The following is a 22046-nucleotide window of genomic DNA, read 5'->3' on the forward strand; positions in this document are numbered from 1 at the left end:
TAAGCAGTGTAAGTTTTATTTAAAACTCAAAAACAAATCAATGTAATTCACCATATTAAATGACTAAAAGAGAAAATCTATAATCATCTCAATAGATGCAGAAAAATCATATAACAAAAAACAACGCCCCTTCATGATGAAAGTCTCCATCACTAAGAATAGAAGGGAATTTCCTCCACATGATAAAGAGGATCTACAAAAATACCTACAGCTGACCTCACACATCATAGTGAAAGACTAAATACTTCTCTTTGTCAGACCGGAACAAGGATGCCTACTACCATCACTTCTCAACATTGTACCAGAGGTTCAAAACAGTACAATAAAGCAAGAGAAAAAATGAAGGAAAAGGATAAATAAATCTTTCTACATTCTCATGGGACATAATCATGTACATAAAACAGAAAAATCCTACTGAATCTACAGAAAGGAGAAAACAACCTACAGGAAATAAGTAAACTTAGCAAGGTGTTAGGACACGAGGACAATTTACAAAAACCAATTTCATTTCTACAAATTAGCAACAAATAATTTGAAAAGAATGTCAAATGCCATTTATAATAGCATCAAGAAACATAAATTTATCAAAATACGTATAAGACATACCCTGAAATGTATCACACTGCTGACAGAAATTTAAAAAGAGATAAATAATGGTCAGGAATTCTAACATTCAATATTGTTAAGACGGCAATTCTCCCAAATTAATCTACAGATTCAATGCTGTCCCAGGCAAAATCTCATCAAACATTTTTGAAAAAATTTTGAGAAAAAGTAAAATTCCAGAATAGCCACTATACTTTTTAAAAAGGACAGATTTGGAGGATTCATACATTTGATTCCAAGCCTTACTATAAAGCTATCTCACTGAGACAGTCTGGTGTTACTGCAAGAATAGGCACATAGATCACTGAGACAAACAGAGAATTCAGAAATAGACCCACACAGATATGGTCAATTACTTTTCTACAAAGCCACCAAAGTAATTCAACGGACGATAGGGAAGTCTTTTCAACAAATTGTGCAAAAAACCCGGATATCTATATGAAATAATAGTGAACTTAGACCTTTTCTCACACAAAAAATTAAGCTGAAATGACTATAGGCTCAATATATAAGTTAAAACTATAAAATTTCTAGAAGCAAACACAGCAGAAAAATCCGTGACCTTGATGTAGGCAAAGATTTCTTAGGACATAAAAAGCACAAAAAAGGAAAAAGATAATCAATTTTTCTTCATCAAAATTTTAAAACTTCTGCTTCTTGAAAGACACCATTAAGAAAATGAAAAGGGAAGACATAGACTGGGAGAAAGTATTTGCAATACATATATCTAACAAGGGATTTGTATCTAAATCATATAAAAAACTATTATAGCTCCATAATAAGACAGAAAACCCAATTTTCAAAAAGATAGACCAGACACTTCAATGGGCAAAATCCTGAACAGTCACTTCACAAAAGAAGATGAACAAATGGCCAATAAACACATGAAAATATGCTCAATGTCATTAGTCTTTAGGGAAATACAAATTAAAAAACCACAATGAGATACCATTATACACCCAACATAATGGCTAAAATTAGACAGACTGCTAATATCAAGTATTGACAACGACATGAAACAAGTAGAATTCTCACGTGTTGCTACTGGGAAAATAAAATGATGCAACCACATTGGAAAAAAAAACTAGAAATGTCTTATAAAATGAAACATGCACTTACTATAGATTCAACAATCAAATTCCTAGGTATTCAATAAAAAGAAATGAAAAAACATGTCCACACAGAGGCTTGCACATAAATGTTCATGGCAGTTTTATTCATAACAGCCAAAACTTAGAAACTCATCAAATGTCCATAGGTAGATGAACAAATGGTGGTTTACCCATACAATGGAATACTACTCAGTAACAAAAAGAATGAACTAATGATACACGAAAGAACATGAATTAATTTCAAAAATATGCTGAGCAGAAAGAAGCCAGATACAAAAGAGCACACGATGTATGAAATTCTATAATAGGCAAAACTAATTGATAGTGACAGAAAACATATCACTGCTTGCCTGGGTTCAGGTGGGTGGGGAGGAGCATAAAAGAACTTTTGGAGGTGATGAAAATGTTCTATGTCTTGATGTGATGGTATCTAAGAGCTGTATACGTGTGTTAAAAACCCATTGATCTCAGGATTTAAAATAGATGTGTTTTATTGCAAGAAAGTATAACTCAATAGAGTTGATTTTTAAAATGTAAGGTCAAGAAAGACAAAGAAATCCTGAAGAACTATCCCAGATTAAAGGAGAGTAAAGCAATATCACAAGTAAATGTACTGCACGATCGTGAACATGGAGGAGAAACACCTATAAATGACATTGTCGGGACAGTTGACAAAATATGAATGCGGATTGTAGATGAAATCATAGTACTGTAGAAATGCTAAATTTCCTGATTCTGATCATTGTACTATGGTTTAGCAAGACATAGTCCTTGTTCTTGTAAAATATTTAGACAAAGGGACATAATGTCCCCAACTGATCATCAAATGGATATCAAAAGGAGAGGGAGAGAACTGCAAAGCTCAACTAGAACAAAATATAAACAAATGCTACCTATGGGTAAAGGTTATATGAGAGTTCCTTGTACTATTGTTTCAACTATTCAATAAGCTTGAAATTAGAGTAAAATTTAAAAAAAATTCTTTTTTTAATGCGAGGTAAGTATCCAGAAGAGGGGTGGGAGGGAGCAGGAAAACTATTTCTTGGTTCTTAATTGTGCTATCTTCCAAACCCAGAGGCTATTGAAATGATTTATCCTATCCATAAGGAAAAGACCCAGGCTCTTTACCAGAGTTCTCTACCTGGCTCTGTGAGGGGTTCAGGGAAAGAGAAAGAATTTCTCAGAGCCATTAAAGAGATGGGAAACTGCTTTCCAAAGACAAAATCTTCCCCAAGAAGACAGATGGCATCTGATCTCGTAAATCATAATTGAAAACAGCATTTTCTTCTTCTTCCGACTCATCTCTGTTTCCACAATGGAATAAATCCTCCTGTCAAAAAATATTAATTTGTAAGGAATCACAAATTATCACAGGAAACAAACAAAAAAATGACAAAATTCCATTTCACCTTTCTTCTGTGTCAATTGAAGCAGGCAGTGAAATCACAATCAGTTCTCTTCTCACAGATACATTTATATTTCTTAGCACAATCAATATCTGCTATTCTTATTGAGCTTAAAAATGCACATTTTCCTCTTCTCCCGGAAGGCAAACTCATTATTTTAAAATTACTGTAGAACAGAAAACATACATGGTCAATCATTGAATTCTGAAACTTACAAGAACATAAATCATAATCGTCTTAAGTCTGTGGCCTAAAGATCTGGAATATGGAAACGTTAATCATAACTTCATCAGGAAAAGATTTTCTTTTGCTTTTTAGCCCATTAACTAGAATAACAGCCTCCTGATCACACCCATGATCTTCCATTTTATTCCACTGTAGCAATTTCTGGTCAGAAGGCAAAATTACCTTGCAATATAGCTATCGTTTCATGATATATAGCAAGCATGCTTTCTTATGTTAACTTTTTCAATAAAGGTGAGATATTAAAAGGAGAATAACTGGGGGCCAGCCCAGTGGCATAGCAATTAAGTTCGCAGGTCCTGCTTTGGCAGCCCAGGTTTCACAGGTTCAGATCCTGGGCATGGACCAATATACTGCTCATCAAGACATGCTGTGGCAGGTATCCCATGTATAAAAAGTAGGGGAAGATGGGCATAGATGTTAGCTCAGAGCCAATCTTTCTCAGCAAAAAAATAGGAGGATTGGCAGTGGATGTTAGCTCAGGGCTAATTGTCCTCAAAAATAAAAAAAAGAAAAACTGAATTCCTGTGACAGAGATAACTAAGTCTGGTGTGCATATACCTTAAGGAGAAAAAGTAGAATTGGAATATGGTCAGAGATGAGGTTATTTAATTGATGTTTTTATTCGCTTTTTTTCTTTTCCTTCCCTACCCCATTGCTAGTAATCATTAGCTAAAGCATGACAATCCGTTGAGAAATATCTAACAGTGAGACTTCTATCTCAGCAAAGTGGTGGATTACATACCAGAACTATCTTCCTATGGAAATAACTAAAAATGCTGAATAAAAATATTTAATCCTTCTTGAATATATTTATGAATTGGCAAGAAGCAACTTCATACACAAGCTGAGAGTTAAAGTAAATGTGGGAACCCAGAAGGGTAAGCGAAGCTCTGAAGTCAGTTTTTCCCTTCATTGATATAATAGGTTGAATAATGAATTCCACCTATGATTCTAAATAGAAAGCAAGCTACATAGAATTGAGATGCCAAAGGGATGTAACTTCAGTATAAACCACCCAAGAACTGTCTTGAATCTTGGTCTTAAGCAGAAGAGAAAAAGAATAATCCCACCTAAGAGTTCAAAATCATACACCATCCCTCATGTAATCTGCATTTGCTACATTATTTAAGAATATTCAAAATTGCTACAGGAATAAAGAGAAATAAACAAGGTAGGTAAATGAAACTAAGTAGCTCATGAGGCAGAGTCAGAACACATAAGATGTAAGTATGTATATGTAAGTAACCTATGAGACATGCTAGGTATAGATACAGTAAGGAGAACATGTGTGTGCTGATCATGGGAAAGGAAGAAGGAACCAAGTAGACACTAAATAGAAGACTCAAAATATACATGATGCACATAGATCCTCAACATTCATGAGGTCTTAAGTTCCCCACCCACTTGTGACATTCATCTGACCCTCTGCCTAAGAAACTCAAATAAAACCCCTAGCTGCTCATAAGGTTAACTGGAAAGCTGTAGCTGTAGACAGGCTTACATACTCCTGTATGTCCTCGGTAGAGAAAATGTGCATGATCGCCACAAGAACCTTCTGCCTGTTGGGCCCCTTTACTCAAACCTCAAGTCTGGTGCTAGAAACCATCAGCAGGGAAGGGGTATGCAGCAGAGAGAGTCAGGCCACGTGAAGATTGCATAACCCAGGATTCAGGTGATCCTTTCACCCACTTGCACCTTATCCTAGTGTGACAACGTATCCCATCCCACCCAAGTGTGAGAGCTATCCCATTTCTTTCCCCTTGCATAGTACGATGTGGTTTAAATTGATTGAATTAACTGTGCAATTGGAGCATGTTAATTTGGCCTGTGAGCCTTTCTGTTCTGTGACCTCTGAGATTGTTTGCCTAGTAAGTGTACTTACAGGCTACGATTACATTAAGGTAACCTCCTGCATGACACCTTTTGTAGGTTTTCAGCCCAGAACTAGACTTCAGAATTTAGAATCAGTGGCCCAGATTCATAGTGCCCCAAGGCATCCAAAAATGCAAATTCTTTCTTGAGGAAGCCACGTTCATCTCAGTCCTTAAATAATTTCCACAGCAGATCAAAAAGGAAAAAAAAATCACTAAATGCTACATAGAAAATAGCATCATGGACAAAAACCAGCAGAAACAATACAGTGGAACCACAAAACTACAAAGATAAGAATGATCAGATACCAAATATAAAATAAGAACATTTAATATCTTTCAAGAAATGAAAGACAGCTTGAAAATATGAGTAACTAGCAAGAAAATTTGGAAACATAAAATAGAAATTCTAGAAATAAAAATGTAATATGGGGGTCAGGCCCTTGGCTGAGTGGTTAAGTTCGCATGGTCCGCGTCAGCGGCCCAGGGTTTCACCAGTTCGCATCCTGGGCGTGGCCTGGGCACCGCACATCAAGCCATGCTGATGTGGCATCCCACATAGCAGAACTAGAAGGACCTACAACTAGAATATACAACTATGTACTGGGGGACTTTGGGGAGAAGAAAAAATGAAGAAGTAAAAGATTGGCAACAGATGCTAGCTCAGGGCCAATCTTAAAAAAAATATATATATATATAATACATAGTTCATATTTTTTAAAAAGTCATTGAACAGTTTAACAGCAGACTATAATTAAACATAAACTCAAGAGTTTAAAAAATACTGCACTTCAAAATAGAAGAACTATAGTGAAGTTATATGTGTGTGTGTATTCTCACATGTATTTATATTTATAGATAATAGAAGCTAATAATGTAAAGGAGTTTCCAATGAGTTTTTGGAATATTCAAAATACTCATTGGAGGTTATGGGAGGGATCACTTTGGCTAAGTCAGGATGGTCCAATCTCTTCAGATCACTTCACTTTATGATTTTGTGTACCTCATAACACATCCTTCTAAGCATGCGTTTAGAATCATAATTTTATTATTATTAATAACTCCGTATGATGCATGTCTTCCTTTTTACCCATACTTCCTAAAACACTTTCTTAGTCATTCTACTTATTCTTACCAGTGACGTCTGCTTGAAAATGAGTGAAGCTGTGCAAAATAAGAGAAGATTCCTTTTAGATACAATTCCAACTCCAACACCAATATGAGAGTTTGGATGCATTCCAGAGACTTACATTCCAGAAGACATGCCGCTGTCAATCCATTTCCACTTACTTTCCGTTGCATTGTATGATAATCCAATCCAGTAGCTATCTCTATAAGTCTGGCGTTGAACAAAGTTCTATTAAGGAAACAAAACATATCATGTGAGTAAATGCCCACCTGTTAGATAATGAAAAGGAGGACAGGTAAAGGGCCCAGCTGTTTCTCTGGCCAGTACTCTGCTCCTCTCCACATCATCCTTCACCCTTCCTTCCTAGAAAACCTTCCCTTCCCTCAATCTCTGTATTTTCAGTTTTCAAAGTAATTTTCTCCAGGATTATTTATGTTAAAAATGGCTGTCAGTCTCATAGATTATTTAAAGCATGGAATAATTTAAAATCTAAATAAATAACAATAGGAGACATTAATTAAATTATGACACTTTATGAAACCATTCAAAATCATGCTCCAGAAAAATATTTACAGATGTAGAAAAATGATCATTACATATTCTTAAGTGAAAAAAGGAATCTTCAAAACAATTTTATTAAAACAACAAATGTATGTGAGGAGATGTGCCTTAGAGCCTTTGGCCTCATAAGAGAAAGCCTTGCTGTAGTTGGAAGAGCTGAAGGAAAAAAAGGCAGTATTTGGAAATATTTACTGTCCAAAAATGTAATATATCAAAGTGGCATATTACATAATGTCTGATTAAATGACTGAATGTACTTTAAAGTATAGGCTTAAATTAATGGCGTTTTAATGCAACAAACATAAAAAGTTACTTTATGACTTGATATCACAAATTCTTTTATGTCGTGATTTAAAACACCTGTTAGGTTTGCATATAATTTTTGTGCTGTTTTCCTAAAAGATAAATAGAGGTTTCAGGTTGATCTTTGCAAACATTTCTCTATAAAAACACATTTTCTGTGTGTGGATAGTTATTATTAATAACAAATTAAAAAGATAATTTCGGGGGCCGGCCCCATGAGCGAGTGGTTAAGCTCCCACCCTCCGCTTCAGTGGTCCAGGGTTTCACTGGTTCGGATCCTGGGCACGGACGTGGAACAGCTCATCAGGCCATGCTGAGGCGGCATCCCACATGCCACAACTCGAGGGACAACCAACTAAAATATACAACTCTTTACTGGGGGTAATTGGGGAGAAAAATCAGGGGAAAAAAGAGAAGATTAGCTCAGGCGCTAAGCTTTAAAAAAAAAGATAATTTTGATATTGTCATCACTGTATTTTCCCTTTTTATATTTCTTTTTGAAGGATATACTTCTTGACGTAATATATAAGAATATTGATCAAGTAAATGTTACCTACAGATGCAGTGAAAATCGCCATAAAGCTAATTTGTAAAACTGTTATCACTTTTATGTTTCTCACTGTTATCTCCATTTTGCAAATCAGAAAACTGGGACTCAGAGAGGTTAAGTACTTTAGCCACGGACACCCAGCCAGTAAGTGGCAGAAGTGGATTTTATCCCAGGCAGTCTAGCTCCTGTATTCCTAACAGTAACTACTAAACGGTATTGCCTCTGGGTTCTTAGTTGCCACTTTATAGTGAGAAATAATCACTGGTTCCAGGCTGCAATTTACCAAAGGGTTAAGTACTTCATTGAAGGAAAAACATACTTCTCCGTGAACAGGTCTCCTGCAGACTCATTAGAGAGGGAGATGATTGCAAAGACCCAAAGTGTACCTTCAAGGAGGTTTCCATATTAGAAATAAGGATGGTCATTAGGATAGATAATATGTATGGAATGCTTAGTAAGTAACAAAATCATATGCCTATTAGCACGCATGGGTCTCCTGGGAGACTCTTAACTATGCAATTTTTACTCACTCAACAGACAAAATGCAAAGAATAACTCAAGGTCCCTCTTTCTGAACTCCCCCCATCCTCAATATCTTGGGTCCAGAATGATAGAGTCCAAGAGAATAAAAGTGAATGTAACAATCCATGATACCAGTTTATCTTCATCATCTATCTTCAAAAGAGATAAATTGTAACGTTGGCACGTCTCTTTACATCCCATCCAGTTTTCATTTTCACTGGTAAAATAATAACAGTTTACTCCACAACAGAACCAGTGGTCTTCATTGAATTTGCCTACAATGTAGAAGGTGAAACATTAAACTTCTTGTCCTCTGGTATTCTGTTAAGCAGAGCAATATATTTATCATTGCTCTATAAATAAACTCTTAATAGCTATCAATAATGATAATATGAGGTTCATCAATATTCTGGAACACCAAGAGATTTATGCACTCCCACATTCACTGCAGCATTATTCACAATAGCCAAGATATGGAAACAACCCAAATGTCCATCGATGGATAAATGGATAAAGAAAATGTGATATATACATGGATGGATTATTATTTCGCCTTAAAAAGAAGGAAATCCTAGCATATGCAACAGCATAGATGGACCCTGAGGATATTATACTAATCACAGTGAAATCAGTCACAGAAGAACAAATACAGCATGATTCCACTTACATGAGATAAAAAATAGTCAAACTCAGAGGAAGGGAAAGTAGAGTGGTGGTTGGAGGGCTGGGGCGAGGTGGGAATGGGGGAATGAGGAGTCATTGTTCAATGGGTATACAGTTTCAGTTATGCAAGATGAATAAGTTCTAGAAATCTGTCGTACAACATAGTGTCTACAGTTAGTAATACTGAACAGTGCACTTAAAAGCTTGTTCAAAGGGTACATCTCATGTTAAGTGTTTTTACCACAAAAGAAAAAAGAAACACGAGGAAACTTTTGGAAGTGCTGGATATGTCTATTATCCTAATTGTGGATGGTTTTACAGATAGATACACAGGCCCAAAAGCATCAAATTGCATACGTTAAATATGTGCAGTTCTTTGCAGAATAATAATACCTCAACAAACCTGGATTTAAAAAAAATAAAATTCAAAAAAGGATTCTGGAATGTGTTCTAAATAAAAGAAACATTATCCTTCGAACTTTTTTTCTTTTCCTCATGTATTTTACAATACCAAACTTTTAAAATATTATTAATTCTCTAGCAATAGACACAGTGAATTTCTACCACACCTACGTGATATTAAACATGTAAAATCTCTTTGTAAACTCCAAATGCTAAACAGATATTTAGTAGTTGTTGATTAACCAGGTGAATTCATTTCATCCTTATGCATGATAACAGTTTATTGTGTGAGATTTCATATTCTTATATCTTGGAGGTCTTTAACGGCATCATCACACAGAGCGGCACAAGCGTCAACACTACGGCGAATCTTGCAGATGAACTGCAGGGACTACGTGCTGATCACAAATAGACCAAAGAGCTGAAGTCAAGGCAGAATAGGAACATGCGCACAAACACAATGATCTTTGCAACAGCATCCAAATAAAAGGCCATGTGCCCATTTTAGCCGAAGTATATTTTTACTGATAGCCTCCATATGTCACGTCAGCAACAAAGTGGGAGTGTCTAATTTGCCCACAGTTCCAAAACCATCCAAATTTTCAAGGGAGGGGACATACCATTTCACTTTGTTGGAGCAGCAGGAATGCAACTGCCATTGAATTTGGGGAACCATAAGGTTCTACTAATCCAAACATGTCTTCTGGGGTCTTCATCCCATATTTGAAACAAGTAACCCGAATACCCACACCACACTAAGAGGCACAAATTAAAGTTGTTTAGTAGACCTGCATCACTAGCACATATCCTCAGCCTCTTATTCGGCCTCAAAGCTTCTGGAGGGGGAAGAAATAATGAAAAGTCACGCTATCTTTCGCTCACGATTTCCTCCATACCTGTACTTTGCAAAGACTTTGAAAAGATCTCCTGTTTTATATGACATCTCATCTTTTCCATAAAGAGTGAGTCCAGTTCCTTTTTCTGATGAAGGGTTTGATTTTTAAGAATGTCACACTCTAAAGTCTTATTTATCAAAAGTTGCTCCTTTGAGTAGTTGTTATTTCGTATACTGTCGTACTGTGGAATGAGCTTTCGTAGAATTTCCTCCTGTTGATGTTTTTCTTTAAAACACTGAAAAACTAAAATTGATAGTATACATATAACACCAAAAAGCACTCATAATGTTTAAATGTTGAAATTTAATACAAGAGAAAAAGTGTCACTTTGACAACCAACCCTTTTCATCACTTTAAATAGTAATTTGACATTAAGAAAGTAACACCTCAATGAACTGATCACAGAAATAGAAACACCACATTTCCCACTATTAGCAACTTAAGTGTAGAATAAATAAAACAAGATATCTGAATAGAATTATAATAGTAACACCATACCATTCAGTTTAGTTTCTTTATAAATGGTTAGCACATCATTTACAAATAAATACCAAAGTAAAAATCACCCAATCAACATTTAGCAACACATCTTCTGAGTATGAAAATCTGAACTAAGAAACATGAAGAAATAGCACCAATATTATTTGAGTAGATGGAATATCCAGAGGAGAAAAGAGAGGAAGATCCAAATATGTAATTTTATCTGAGTGAATCATATGGGTGATTTTCACTAAAGATGTCAAGGAATTCAAATACAAGATACAGGCTGAATTCAAGATCACCTAACATCCACATATAGACACTCTTTCTACTAAACTATTTCTTCATTGTATACTTAGAAAGTCATAATTTCTTTTGAACAGTTCTTTTTAAAAGAATGTTCAGCCAAGATTCACAATGATCTAAACTCAGAAGGCAAAACATCACTAAGTCTTGTATCAAAAGGAATGTGACCATGTATTATACAGAATGAGAAAGCTCATTACAGATGCAGTCATTGGAATATGTAAGTAAAATGAAAACAACACTGTGATGTGTCTGAGGAAAAATCACTAAAAAAGAGCCACCTGGGACTTTCCCTGATTATAGTAAAGGAGCAATTGTTGGAGCATGGTTAATATCTGCACAATTAGCAGTTACTGCTATTACTCAGACTTGAAGGATACATTTCAAATACTCACTCATTGTTCCCAACACTGTGACTGTCACCAAAAGAAGCAAACAGAGAATCCCAAGAGTCACTACGAAGGGATGCCAGGGCACTGAAAACTCTTTAAATAAAGAAGGAAGAAGATAATCATTAGGAAAGAGCCTGGCCCACTACTAACCTTAACCTAGGACATTTTGAACAAAAAGACACTCTTCTCTAAAAATTTTACAAAAATATATCATACAAATTGATTTAAATTTGTGATCTCATAATTACAGTTCTAAAGTCTCAGCTTTCTGACTGACATCCACTCATTGTAGCAATGTTACACACGAGAACAGTCTTATAGGATTTTAAAAGTACATCCCTTACAAAAAGGCACAGATGGCAATAGACACAATACACATTTATGAGAATCTACACTGACATATTTACTCCTTCCTGTGATCACAATTAATCATGAAGAGGAAAGACAAAGCAGCCAATATTCTTGAGAAATTGGTGGCCAATATTGGATATTCTGAAGCTGCAGATGTGATTGGGGTTCATTCTTAAGGAAGTTTCTAGAAATCAGCTTTATTTTTCATCAGATCTATTTTTCTCTAGTGAATATTTATCCTCCTAATTTTGAGGTCCTCAGTATCTAAAAGTTGTATCTCTGTCACTAAATTAAACAATTAAAAGTTATTCTCAACTTAGAGTTTGTGACAATATTTGAGGACAGAGAGAAAGAATAAAAAGATCAGAATGCTCCTTTTTTTTTTTTTTTTTTAAGATTGGCACCTGAGCTGACAACTGTGCCAATCTTTTTTTTTTTTTTTCTGCTTTATCTCCCCAAATCCCCCCGGTACATAGTTGTATATCCCAGTTGCAGGTCCTTCTACTTGTGGCATATGGGATGCCACCTCAACGTGGCCTGATGAACAGTGCCATGTCCGCGCCCAGGATCCAAACCCTGGGCCGCCACAACAGAGCACGCGAACTTAACCACTCAGCCACGGGGCCGGCCCCAAGAATGCTCCTTTTGATTTGTTTCTTATTGTCATTAAAGTTTGGTAAATATTTAAGACACCTAAAATATCTTGGTTGAATAAAAACATTGTTTCTAATGCACATTTTTCATTTCTCATTCTTTAAGACTTTTATTTCTCTAGGAAACACGATCTTTTCTTAAGACTCTAGTCTGACCTTTACTTTTAATTTTTTTTGAAAGATTTGCTCTGAGCTAACTTCTCTTGCCAATCTTCCTCTCTCTTTTTTCCACCCCAAAAACCCAGTACATAGTGTATATTCTAGTTACCGTCTAGTTATAAGTCTAGTTCTTCTATGTGAGCTGCCACCACAGCATGGCTACTGACAGACTAGTGGTGTGGTTGCATGCCCAGGAACCAAACCCGGGCAGCTGAAGTGGAGCAGGCCAAACTTTAACTGCTAGGCCATCCTGGCTGGCTCTGTCCTTTACTTTTAAAGGCCTCATGAATTCCTCTTAAACAAATTTGAATGAAAACATTCTATTAGCTTCTCAAATTTAAAGGTATTCATTAAGTTCTCCATTCTCACAAACTTTACAAAAGAGAGACTTGTTCTGCTAGTCCACACAATTATGATTTCATATTACCACCTGAGAACCTGAAGTACAGCTAAGAATACTTTCTTCAAAACTCTAAAGTTTGACAATCCATAAAAGACAGGTGTATCTAGATGCTTAAAACACATACCTTTGTCATCAGTTTTCCCAGGCCTTTGAGTACCACCAGGCCTTAACGTATTTTGTGACTCCAAAGGAGACTGAAGAAATCTCAAGGAGCAATAAGTCACTTCCTGACTGCTCATGTCTAGAGTAAGAAGAGAAACACGTTTTGCATTAAAACTTCGCAACAGGAGTATTTCTGTCTAAAGAAAAATTAAAGCGTCAGTCTATAGAAAACACCCAGGATTCAGAGGTATGTGTGTACATCTGTGTGTGTACATGAGGATGTGTTTATTAACTTCTTTAAGTGCCTAAAGCACGTAGACAGAGCTTGATTTATATAAGAAATGGAAAACATTTCAGTACCTCTGATAAAGTCATTTATACTCCCAGTGATTACTGCCATAATTATTAGAAAATACAGTGAGAATTTTTTTAAAATCTACCAATTGATTGAATAGGCTGGGTCCTATTCACCAGCCAATATAGTTCAAAATGTTCAACATACATATGCAAATGTTAGGCAGAATTGGTACCATTCCAAATTACTGAGACACTTTAACAACTATCAATTCAAAAGAGAAAAATTCTATGTTTCTGATATTCTGAAAAAATATAAATATCTTGGCTTAAAAAAACAATATACACGTTCAGATCTACATATAAATATTAAAAAGTTCTTGCATTCTCTTCAATTACATGACTCCACCAGAGTGCTTCCCAAAGTGTATTCCATGCACCATCTGCTAAACAATTACTAAGGGTTAACATTGCAGACTGGTTAACATTCCAGATTCCAGGGCCTCATGCAAGATGTGCTGGATAAAACTCTCTTAGGGTGGAGCGTAGACACTTATATTTTTAATCCCAAATGAGTCCATGTATATTAAAATTTTAGAAATAATGTTCCAGTGTATGATGTTGCCAAAGAAAATTATTTGAAAATAAAATTTGTCAGTGGGCAGTCATTAGTTAATATCCATAAAGGATTCAATCTATTAATGGATATTAATATAAAAATAAATTTTTAAATAGTAAATATTTAAAATTTACCTTGCTGCTTACATTAATCAGTGTGAAAAGATGATATCCACAAAACAAGAAATATGTAAAACAAATGGCACACGTAACTATATTCTTTAAACATTTATTTTAATTTAGAAAATTTTCTAAACTTAGTTATTCACATTTTCTCTAATTTCCTAAGAGAGTCTTTTCTATTACAGAATCTTTTAGGATAGATAAGATAATATGTAAATCATCAGACCCACATAAAAAGTAGTTAACCCCCAAATCTCTCTTCATTTAGATAACACAAAGCAAAAATCATAGCATATAGAAAAAAAGAAAATAACTTTCCATGAATGCTGAACTACAGTTTTCACATCTTTTCGAGTTAATGTAGTTCTAAAGCAATCAATAGAGAATGCTTTCCCATCCATCCCACGTGCATGTCATTTGTAACAAAATGCCATATTCCTAGAATCTGTTCTTCATAAGTAGGACTAACAGTATGCTCAAGTGCAAAGATCTGAAGGAATAAGAGCAGAGGGTACCTGTGTCTGTGCCACGCAGCGACGCAGGTGGAGAAAGCTGACCCAACAACAAGGTGGGAGAAGTCGGCCTTTCCAATGCTGGATCCCTCGAGTGTGTGAGAGGCTGTAAGACGGAAGGCAGAAATGAACTGTCTCTGAGTGGTACTCCAACTCAAAATTGTCTGCCCCTCCTCTTGACCAAAGTGATAAAAGGAGATTGTATGATAAAAGCTGAAGTTGATGGGAAAGGAAAAATGGTCACGAGCTATGTCTTCCTCCATTTCAACTAACCAACCACTTGCTACTCTTCGCAAAATAACATTCAAAATCTATATTTGAGGACTGAAAAGATAAACAAACACAGCTTTGGAGAAAACAAAAACTAATATCTTTAACAAAAACTAGCATACTTAAAAGAAACTACTACTAAAAACAAATGATTAAAATGTATCTCAATAAATATATATATACATACACACAAAAATATTATTACTAAATTCTTTGACTCTTAAATAACCTGTTAGAAACTTCCTCTTATATGTTGCTATTCAAAAAAAGGGCTATTTCTTTTTTCTATTTATGTTTATTGCAGATAAATGTATTTTAGAAATTATTTTAAAACATTCATAATTCCACAATAAAAATTTTGGTGTATCTTCTTGTAGTTTTGTATCTGTACGTTATGTTTACTATCACAGTTGGCATCATTCCATACACAATGTTTGTGATCTATTATTTTCTAACAAATGTTTCTCCATTTATAAAATATTTATGTAAAATGTGATTTTAAAACCATATATATTTATTATCCATATGGATTATACCATAATTTATTTAGGTAATCTCCTACCATTGGACATTTCAGTTTTTTTCAATTTTTTTGCTAGTATAAAAAACATTTGGCCTGTACTTTTGAATATTTTCCTAGGAAAATATGTAAACATGAAATTATGGGGTCAAAGGGTATATACAATAAAGAACTTTGATATATATCACCAAATGCCCTCCAGAAGTTTTTCCCATTTATATACCACTAGTTGTGTATGAAAATGTTCACTATTGATTTTTTTAAGTGGTATTGGTAAATTATTGCTCTACTTGAGTTTTGTGTATGAATCTTACTTCATGAAGATTTACAACCTTCCAGTTAAAAGAAATTTATTTCTAGAACTCTGTTTCTATGAGCCAGAGCCTGCCAGAATACACACAATCTCTCATTGAAGTTCACTTTCGTTTGATACAAGCCTTGTCAATCTTCTGACATAAAGCGCTATGAAGCCAATTTAAATTGCTCTTCAAATCAGATGAGAGTGGTTAATACAGAGGAGTGTGGAGGAAGAGGAGTGAGGTGTGGAACAGAAGGGGAAATTGATTATGCAAAGACAAACCCATCCAGATTTCACCAGCTCTCACCAAATTCCTTGCTTATTCTTTTTTTCTCTTACTCACCTCTAGCCACAGCTAAACCGTCCCACTTTAGAAGCCTTCCCCATCCTTCAGTTTGCCCGTGCCCCCAGCTCTCCTCCCAACTGCCATACAGACATGGTCTACTGAGTGTTCTGACCACTAGGACCCATCTAAGTTATGCTGCCTGTTGTTTGCCCTCAACTGGCTTATTTCTGCCCTCTGATGCAGCCCTTAATCTCCGAATCACTACTGAGGTCTGCCTCTTGTCACCATGTGCAGGCAGGCCGCTGAAATACCTCCCAGAGACTAATTTAATTCAATAACATAAGCAAAGTATCACAGGAGGAGTCTGCACACTTCAAGAATACTTGCTGCTGGGCATTTCCTTCTCTTTACCCTAATCTCGGATTGGGTAATCTTTGTCAATCTCAAAACAGAGAAAGATCCCCAGCCCTCTATTGCAATGTCAAAAATAAATAAAAGAAGCTCTGCTGAGAGAACACAGGGTGTTGGGGCGGAGAAAGAATAATCATTGTCGAGAAGGTGGCAGAGAGAGACACTATCATTTATTAGGACCTACTGTGTGTATAACAATATTGAAACCTCTTAAAGCTGACAGATATTTATTATTGTTCCCATTTTGCAAATGAAGAAATTAATGTTAAGAGGTTATCTGACTTGCGAAAGGACACATTATTGCTAATTCTTGACCTATGGTTAAAATCAGTCCAGATTGAATACACAGAGCACAAATGGGCTATAGATTCAAAGGGCCTGGATTTTCAACAAACCTCTGCCATGAAGCATGAATTCTGGAACCAGGTGGATCTGTCTTGAAATACCAGCCTTAGCTTCTATGGGTGACTTGAGGCAAGTCAATTCACTTCTCTAAGCCTTGGATTCACTATAGTAAAACAGGGATAATATTTTTAAAATATTTAAATTAATTAATATTAATATATAATATGAGATAGGGTATATAAATTGCCTAACCAGACCTGGAAAATATATAATAAGCACTCATTAAATGGTAAATATTATTATTTGAGGTCCAAGGTTCAGATCCTTCCTAGCTATAAAAATTTGAACAAGTCACTTCAATTCTTTAGCCTCATTTTCCTCACATGTTCAATAAGTGTATCATTCACTTCACGGACTTGGAAGAATTCAATGAGATTATCACTACAAATAGGATTTCTTAGACTTCATAATAGGTAAATGTCCATTTTTTTCTCTCTCTCCCAAGGTACTATAAATACTGTAAAAGCCAGGACCACAACCCAGAAATCCTGACACTGAGCTAGGTTCTCTATCCTAACACATTAGGCATGAAGTGCAGATGCTTGGAGGAAAGTGTGTGGGGGGGGGTGGGGGGGGGGGAGGCCACATTAATACAATTTAGGAGCTGGGAAACATGTGGCAGCATACCACTACCTCTCTAGAAAAACCGTTTGGTAACTTGAAGTCTAGTTACTTACATCTTGTGGCCCCATGGAGATACTGGTAACACTGAGCTTTCTTTCTGTTTTGATTTACACCCTGATAGCTGGTGGAGGGTAGACAGTTCTCATGATGAAAGCTAGACAAGTACACAACACCTTTTTATACTTACATAGTTGTCTGTCTCTTCTACATAAACTCCATAGGGTGAGTACCTCATCTGTCTTGTTCATTATTGTAACTACAGCACATAGAAGAGAGATGATGCCTACATGTGCACTCCATGAACTTGTTCAAGTTAAGAGAAATTGACTACACAATCTAGATTTTTCAGTTTTAGAGGCAGAATGAGACTGATGATTGGAAAGCCGAATTATGTAGCTGTTCTCTAAACACTAGTTTCTTTTTATCACTAAGCTCTGAATTTTTGGAAAAGGCAAATTTCTTCTTAAATGATAAGACAACCAGCATCAGAAGATAACAGCAGTAACTTCCGACGGAACTAACTGAAATCCTGGTGTGGCCCTTGGATCAAAGCGCAAAATTCGAAAAATCAAACTTCATCTTTCACAACCATGGTTAATAAAACAGAAAGATGAGAAATTTGAAGAATGCTTTGAATGTTCTTGTACTTTGTCTTCCAAATTCACTTTTCTGAAAAACACACAAACACATACACAACATGAATATATAAAGCATTCAAGTATTCACTTCCTGGCTGCTTTGCTGCAAATCCTTTTTCATTTGGGAAACCACACGTTTTACTCATTCCTTCCTGACAATGTTATCTTTGTCAGCTAGAAGGTTAGCACACAGCTTCTAGTCACAGCTTCAAGCTTTCTGGTCACAGCTTCAAACCTCAGAGACTTATCATTTCACAGCAGCATGCTGTTCTTCCTGTCCTGTGCTGGAGTAAAGGATGTCTGGAATAACCACCAGCTCCCAGAGAAAGATGGTCTGCATCACTCTATTAAGAGTAGTCGTCTCACCTGGCCAGGTTCCCACCTCCATGGTTGTTTATCCCTATGCCTAATCTTTATGCCACTGATATTAAATTTCCTGACTCTTGCAGTAAAAACTCAAATGACTTTTGTTTGAGGTTTCCTGAACCCCTAATTAGCTACCTCGTTTGTCCTTCTTGTCTTTACAAAAAAGCTGTTCTAGTGCTCTAGCGTTAAAATCCTCTATATTGTCCCAACTGACCTCCAGCAGTCAGTCAAACAGTAACCATCCTTCCTCCAGTTTCTAAGTAACTCAATAAGAAGGACTTCTCAGCAACTAAGTAAGTAATGAAAACATAACGACAAAAGTGTATATCAGATGGCTATTTGGGCTGTGTGCCACTAAGGGATAAAGTCTATTCACAGGTTGAAAGAGAGTATAGATCTTTGAAGTACTGCCATAATCGAGAATTTTGATTCTTCAATCAGTGTTCTCTCCACTGTATCACATGAATACCACAAGCGTATTCAGACTCTACGCTTACCCTCAAATCATTTTTACCTTTGTTGTTTATTTTCATTAAATTTTTTGGATTTTCTATTCTAGCTCATTACCATATAATGCTAGGAAACCAATTACCAAAATAATCAATAAACTTAATGTCCACACAAAAACTTGTACATAGATGTTTATAGCAGCTTTACTCATAATTGCCAAAATTTGGAAGCAACCAAGATGTCCTTTAGCAGGTGAATGGACAAATAAACTGTGGTACATCCAGACAAGGCGATATTATTCAGCACTAAAAAGAAATAAGCTATCAAGCCACGAAAAGACATGAAGGAAACAAATTGTTAATACTAAGTGAAAGAAGTCCATCTGAAAAAGCTACATACCATGTGATTCCAACTATATGACATTATGGAAAGGATAAAACTATGGAGACAACAAAACGATTAGTGGTTGCCAGAGGTTGGAAGCAGGGAGAAATGAATGGGTGGTGCATGGAGGATTTCCAGGGTAGTGAAAATACTCTGTATGATACTATAAAGATGGATACACATCATTATACATTTGACCAAACCCATAGAATGTACACCACCAACAGTGAACCCTGAGGTAAACTGTGAACTTTGAGTGATTATTATGTGTCAATGTTGCTTCAGCAACTGCAACAAATGTACCTCTCTGGTGGAAGTTGTTAACAACAGGAGAGGCTATGCATGTGTGGGGGTGGGGGTATATGGGAAATCTCTGTACCTTCCTATTAATTCTATGGTAAACCTAAAACTACTCTAAAAAAACAGTCTTTAAAAATAATCATATGGATCAGTGGTTGAACTTACAGCACAACCCATGTTCACAGGTCTCACACATTTCAAATCAAAACAAAGTAATCCAACAGTATATATAAAATAATCTCATCTATCATTTATATTCAAATTAAAAATGTCCACATGAATAGACTCAGCCTGATATCAATGGAATATCTGCCTGCTCTCTTAACTATAAGAAGCAGAGGCACAAAACCCAGAAACTCAAAATAAAAATATATAAGTAAAATAGAACGGTAGAGCCTGGCAGATCGTCCCAATTCTCACTAGTCCTCTTTGCTGTGCTGTCTTTGCTGCTTTGATTGAGAAAAGTGAAACCGTTCTACTCAGACTATACATGAGAAATTAGGTTCACAGATGTGCCACATCAGAAAGACACATCCTGGGGCTGGCTCAGTGGCGCAGCAGTTAAGTTCGTGTTCCATTCCGGTGGCCTGGGGTTCGCTGGTTCAGATCCTGGGTGTGAACATGGCACCGCTTGGCAAGCCATGCTGTGGTAGGCGTCCCACATATAAAGCAGAGGAAGATGGGCACGGATGTTAGCTCAGGGCCAGTCTTCCTCAGCCAAAAGAGGAAGACTGGCAGCAGATGTTAGCTCAGGGCTAATCTTCCTCAAAAAAAAAGAGACACATCCTTATCCAAAGTATTCAAATATACAACTCTGTGGTATGAGTATGTGTATATGCAAAATTCATGGTAATTGAAAGTTTTCCACAGCTACAGAAATGAATCTCTTCTACCTTAGACTAAGTTACAAAAACAATCTGAATGCAGTAAGTACAAAAGGCAGCAAGTCCAATAAACTTTTATAAAGCACCTACTATACAGAAAAGGCTGTGCTAGGTGCTGGGTAGTGACATTCCATCCTATGAGTGGGAAAAGGAGGGAGAGGGTGTAAAACCAGCACCTGGAAATAAGTTTATTATAAGAGGTCTCTCTATTATGGGGGAGTAAGGGTGGGGACATCTGATATTTGCTCTCCTAAATGCTAGAAAAATCTAGTTTCACATAAAACTAGTACTGTACAAAATTGAACTTTTAATGATCATTGTCCACCAGCAGCTTATAGTCAAGTAAGTATCAGTTCAAAGTTTAAGAAAATCAGAGACAATATAAAATATTTATCCTAATGACCTACTCTCCAATCTTGGTTTGAATATGATAAACTTAGTAGATAGTGAGGAAAGAGTATAATAAATAAATCAGAACTAGAAGGAAGTGAGAGAATAGGGACATAGTTAACATGTTAAAGATTTTTTAATCTAAAGACTGTTTCTCCCCAGCCTTGTTCAATCTTGAGTGGATCATCTTATTCAACAGAAGCCATAGAATGAGGATTATTTTGTGGAGCAACCAAAACTTGTGGGCCCATAGGAGGGTCAAAGAGCAGTTGTTTCTCCCCTTGTCCTTGAAGTTGACATCTAAGTGTAAGAGAATTATAACATTATTTTATAGTGCACATTCATAACGTCTACAACTTGAACAGAAATATTTATTTTCATAAGAAACCTGAAGTGATGACAGTGTAGTGTTGCACAATGAAGTGGAGATGAGGTGACTTTCCATGAAAAGTCTGAAGGGGATGGCCACACATTTTTATGCAGTGTAAAGGACCAAATAGCACTCCATGGCAAACAGGCTACCAAGCCAGGTTCTAGAGCTTCTCTGTCCAAACAGTAGCCACAAGCCACATGTGGCTATATAAAGTTAATAAAAATTGAATAGCACTTTAAAAAAAAAGTAGTCCATTGGCATCAATTACATGAGTTATTCCACCCTTAAGTGAAAAATCAACAGGATGATTTATTGTAATTGACTTATTACAGTATAATAAAATGTTAATTACAGAATCTCGATTGGCATATGGGTGTTCATCCTACAATTCTTTCAACAGTTTTCTATGTTTGAAATTTTTTGTAATAAAATGTTTGAAAATAACTATAAATTCAATTACACTGGCCACATCTCAAGTACTCAGTAGCCACATGTAACAGCTAGTGGCCACCCTATTGGACTGCACAGATAGAAAACATTTCTATTATCTCAAAGTTTACTGGACACAGTAGCTCTGGAGTCCAGCTGCTCAAGAATCCTGGCAAGGCTTCAGAGACTAATTCTTGCAGCCTAAAGTCAGTCCTGACTGGTCCCTGGGGCAAGTGGATTATGAATACCAGGACTGCACACTTTTAAAGAGTAGGGGTTCAGCCAGAGGAATAACAGCATACCACAGGCATGGTTACTAACAGAAGGAATGAAAGATCAAGTCTATCAGAAAAAGGTT

The 22046-nt window shown here is 36.1% G+C and overlaps 2 protein-coding genes across 3 annotated transcripts in view; both read right to left on the reverse strand.

Moving 5' to 3' along the window:
• Positions 1 to 14728, reverse strand: part of LY49F (killer cell lectin-like receptor) — a 124066-nt gene extending 109338 nt beyond the window's left edge. Inside the window, 1 exon segment of the mRNA NM_001081830.1 lies at positions 14664 to 14728. The gene's annotated coding sequence lies outside the window, so the exon portion shown is untranslated.
• Positions 1795 to 16979, reverse strand: LY49B (killer cell lectin-like receptor). Of its 2 annotated transcripts, XM_070269889.1 has the most exons (10): positions 16841 to 16979; positions 14664 to 14766; positions 13136 to 13252; positions 11449 to 11538; positions 10268 to 10510; positions 8439 to 8581; positions 6492 to 6598; positions 6377 to 6405; positions 3128 to 3290; positions 1795 to 3048 (listed from the first exon to the last, which is right to left on the reverse strand). In XM_070269889.1, exons 1-9 carry the CDS (start codon positions 16847 to 16849, stop codon positions 3277 to 3279), a joined length of 855 nt encoding a protein of 284 aa, XP_070125990.1. In that variant the 5' UTR covers positions 16850 to 16979; the 3' UTR covers positions 1795 to 3048; positions 3128 to 3276. The 2 variants fall into 2 exon arrangements, with proteins under 2 accessions (XP_070125990.1, XP_070125989.1); XM_070269888.1 differs by lacking the exon at positions 6377 to 6405.
• Positions 16980 to 22046: the final 5067 nt, after the last annotated feature.

This window comes from Equus caballus, chromosome 6 (assembly GCF_041296265.1).
Source record: "Equus caballus isolate H_3958 breed thoroughbred chromosome 6, TB-T2T, whole genome shotgun sequence".
Taxonomy (NCBI): domain Eukaryota; kingdom Metazoa; phylum Chordata; class Mammalia; order Perissodactyla; family Equidae; genus Equus; species Equus caballus.